This window comes from Phragmites australis, chromosome 15 (genome assembly GCF_958298935.1).
Source record: "Phragmites australis chromosome 15, lpPhrAust1.1, whole genome shotgun sequence".
Classification (NCBI taxonomy): domain Eukaryota; kingdom Viridiplantae; phylum Streptophyta; class Magnoliopsida; order Poales; family Poaceae; genus Phragmites; species Phragmites australis.
The window spans coordinates 5,426,774-5,430,660 of NC_084935.1; the positions used below are offsets into that span (position 1 = coordinate 5,426,774).

At 56.6% G+C, this 3,887-nt stretch overlaps 1 protein-coding gene across 1 annotated transcript; it reads right to left on the bottom strand.

The window, feature by feature from the left end:
• Positions 1-259: 259 nt before the first annotated feature.
• On the bottom strand, positions 260-3,184 carry LOC133892744 (U-box domain-containing protein 4-like). The gene is made up of 2 exons (XM_062333686.1): positions 1,577-3,184; positions 260-815 (listed from the first exon to the last, which is right to left on the bottom strand). Exons 1-2 carry the CDS (start codon positions 3,167-3,169, stop codon positions 726-728), a joined length of 1,683 nt encoding a protein of 560 aa, XP_062189670.1. The 5' UTR covers positions 3,170-3,184; the 3' UTR covers positions 260-725.
• Positions 3,185-3,887: the final 703 nt, after the last annotated feature.

Below are 3,887 nucleotides of genomic sequence, written 5' to 3' on the forward strand. Positions count from 1 at the left end.
ACCATGGCAAGCACATTGCTGAACATCATTTCCATCATCCATTTTAGCAGTGCAAGATGGTACTCAAACTTCGAATATTTTCAGCTGTCAGTGACCCAGTTACTAAGGAGGATCCCCGAGATACATGAGCAGAAGGCCTAGAAGGTCCAGACATCTAAGTTACAAAAATGACATTCACGGCTGCCGCATGCTCGACATGAGCTTCGAGGTATTCATCGTCAGTTCGTCACCTCAGATTCAACTGGAAAGAAACGACGCAGAGCAAAAAGGAATCACGAAATATTTGCAAAAATAAGTCACAATAGATAAAGGGGAACAGGGGAATTCGGACTCCAAACCTCAAGCAAAAAAGACATGGTTGACGTTCCAACATTCCCCTCATACCTGACCAGATCAAGCAAGCATACCACCAATTATCACCATAACAACATGTACACAGCTACAATTCAACATCACCGACCTTACCACCCTAATCCTCTGCTAACATCCCTTGAAATCCTGAATCATCCTCTCAGCTGATGTTAGTAGCAAACTTACCAACCATCCATCACTCGCAAACCACATTTGTATTCACATCATCAAACCAAAACCAGCTGTTATTTACAGATGATCATCGCGTCACGTCTCCTCCTTACAGAGCTGCTCCATTCTCAAGACTCAACCAGAGAATGGAGCAAACGAGGTCCAAGACACGCGAAGCATGCTTCAACCACATAACTCCTGCGTTACCTAGCCAAGCTAGTAGCTGCCAATGGACCAGCTCCAGAGCCACCCCCTTGCCGCTGCTCGCGCAGGTAACCAAGCAAAGTCTCAGCCTGCAAATCATACAACAAAACCTTAGTGATTAACGATTTACACAATTTTGGAAGAACTTTTCAGATTCAACAAATCAGGACGCGCATGGTAATCCAGACACACGAGGGTGAGTTTTGTTCCAAGCTAGGCCTTCAACAAGATATCTGGAGCCTTCTCATTTTAATGAACACCTCAAATGTTTTGACAAGAAATTAAGAATCCCTCAATTTATATGTTGTTTCGTCGAAGGACCAAACTAGGATCAAAAGTACTGCAGTTTTGACCAGCTGTACTCAGAAGATTTAGCAGATCCTCGACTGCACTTGAGAAATGTGAAAAATAAACAAGTCGTATCTACGCGATGTGAAAAGAACCTGGAGGTCAACACCTGAGTCACCTGACTTGATATATATGCCTTTTAATATATACATGGGCAACACTGAGCATTTTCTACGAACAGGTAGAAATCTAAACCTAAACCACAAGTACATGTACAGTTCACTTTCCTTCGTCTAGGTTTAGTGTACTTTTCAGTACTTGGTGTCAAACATACTTCAATTAAATTCTAACTGATGAATTTGTTGCATAATGTTTTAGTACAATCACTTGTAAACTGACAGGCAAAATGACTTGTCACATCAAACCCTCAAACCAATTCAACATTGATCCAGTTACACATTGTTATGTTATTTGAAAAAATAGCAAATCGAATCTGATTCCAACATGACGGCGGTGCATAAAATGTAAGTAAAGTTAAAGAAAGTGATGTGGTGTTGCGTACCTTGTGCTTAGCACGGGCAGAGCCGGACTGTGATAGTGCGACAAGCGGCGGGATGGCGCCCTCTCGTACAAGAAGCGCACGGTTATGGGGGCAGTCGGAGCACAGCTGCAGCAGCGCCACCACGGCGAACTCCTTCTCCTTGGCAGGGCCGTCCTCGATTGCCTCAACCAACGCAGGGATCCCGCCAGCCTCCACCACAGCGTCACGGCCCTCAGCGATGCCGGCAAGGCTCCCGAGGACCACCATTGCCTTCTCCGACGTCCCACTGCCGCGCTCGCCGATGAGGTGCACGAGCGGCACGACGGCACCGGCGCTCACCGCGCGCTCCTTGTTACGGCGCGCGGAGCAGAGCCGGTAGAGCGTGGTGAGCGCGTCCTTCTTGCCCCGGGTGGAGCCCGCGGAGAGCAGCGCGACGAGCGGCGGGATGGCGCCGGAGGCCCCGATGGTGGCGCGGTTCTCCTCGATGCCCGAGAGGCTGAGCAACGCGCACGCGGCGTTCTGCTTGGCCGCCGCGGTGCCCGTCCGCAGCGCGTACACGAGCGGCTTGATGGCCCCCGCCACCGTGATGGCTGACCGGTTCCGCTCCTCCAGCGAGAGGTTGAGCAGCGCCGTGACCGCGCTCTCCTGCGCCACGGGGTCAGTGCTCCGCAGCAGCGGCACCAGGGCCGGGATGGCGCCCGACACGCCGATCAGCTCGCGGATGTCCGACCGGTGCTTCGCCAGAAGCCGTATCCTCGCCGCCGCCGTGCGCCGCGCGTCCGGCGCGGCGTCCGGGCCCAGCGCCTGCACGCACGCCAGCACGAACGGCTCCACGCGCTCGAGCGGCGCCGCGTCCACCGACAGATCCATCGGCTCCGGGTCGTTCAGATCCACGGCGGCGCCCGTATCCGGCGCGGCGTCGGATCTGGCCGGCGTCGCCACCGCCGCCGCCGCGAGCCGCTCGAGCTCCCCTGATATGTCCGAGTTGAAGCTCGAGTAGTCGGAGAAGTCCCGCGACAGCTCGAGCAGCTCCGTGGCCGCCGCGTTGATGGCAGAGGACGACTTGGCGACGGCAGCCGGGTGCGCGGGCCCCGCGGTGGCCGCCAGCTCGCTGAGGTGGAAGTCGATGACGGAGTCGGTGAGGTTCTCAATGTCCGAGTCGGCACCCCCCGCGTCGCCGGCGCCACCCGGGGACCCCGGGGAGGAATCCGGCAGCAGCAGCGCTGAGCGGATGGTGCGCATGGAATGGCCCGGACGGCGCTGCGGCCGCGCCGACGAGCAGGGGCTCTGCCCGGGCGAGGGCGAGGGCATCTGGGAGCCGGCGAGCGAGACCATGACGGGCGGGCGGGCGGAGGCGGGAGGGAGGGTGGGGGCGGGCGAGGGAGCGAGTGATGATGGGATGAGGGGTTCGGGGGAGGCGGGGGTGGTTGGGCGCTGTACTAGTGTGTACACGTATACGTTGTTACTGTGTAGTATGTCCGTGCACAGCAAACGCTCCGCAACCGAACGGAATGAGATGCGAGTGCGGTGTGGATCTTTGTAGCCGCTTTTGCTCCGTGGAGAGAGACGGGAATGTGATCCGGGTTGACGACAGACAGGTGTCTCTGTAGCCATGCCTGCTGGTACTCCGAATTAGAGTAGATGCCTAGCCCACTCCTTGGTTGAGAGTCGGACTCATGACATGCGGGGCTAAGAAAGCTCTGTGCCGAGATGTCAGTGGCCGGAGTGGAGGTGCGGGAAACTTGTGTGCGCGAGAGTTTTCAGCTGCGGAAAGGGTCAGTGGCTCAGTGAACTGATCAATGCCACCACCACTACCACCAGTTTACTTTTGGTGGCCGGCCGGCGGACCATGATGACATGATGGGTAGGCGTGGCCGCGTGGGCTGAGGGGAAGCGGCCAAGGAAGGAATCGCTTTCCGTTCGTTCGTTGTTCCGTTCTGGCCCGTGCCAGGTTAACAAAACGGAGGCAAACCGACGATCCTGCCAGGCTGCCACGGCGCAGCTGCAGCGGTGCACCCGCGCGCGCGCGACTCCGGTGGCATCGTTCGTGCCATGGGACGGACGGTTTGCTTAGAGTTCCGCACGGCCGGGGAGTGGGCTGGGTTTGGTGGAAGGCCTGGGGGAAAACCTTCGGCTGGGTTGCGTAACGGAAGTGCGCCCTGTTAACAAATATGGAAGTCCGGCACGGTTGTTGCCGGCTATATATACGTGAAATTGACGTCAAGGGACGTGCAGCCAACTCCCTATTCCCTGAGTACTTTCTCACGCCGGACGGCAGGCGAGCCGTGGGGTGGCAGGCGATATCCGAGCCGTGCCGCCGTGGTATGTGTCA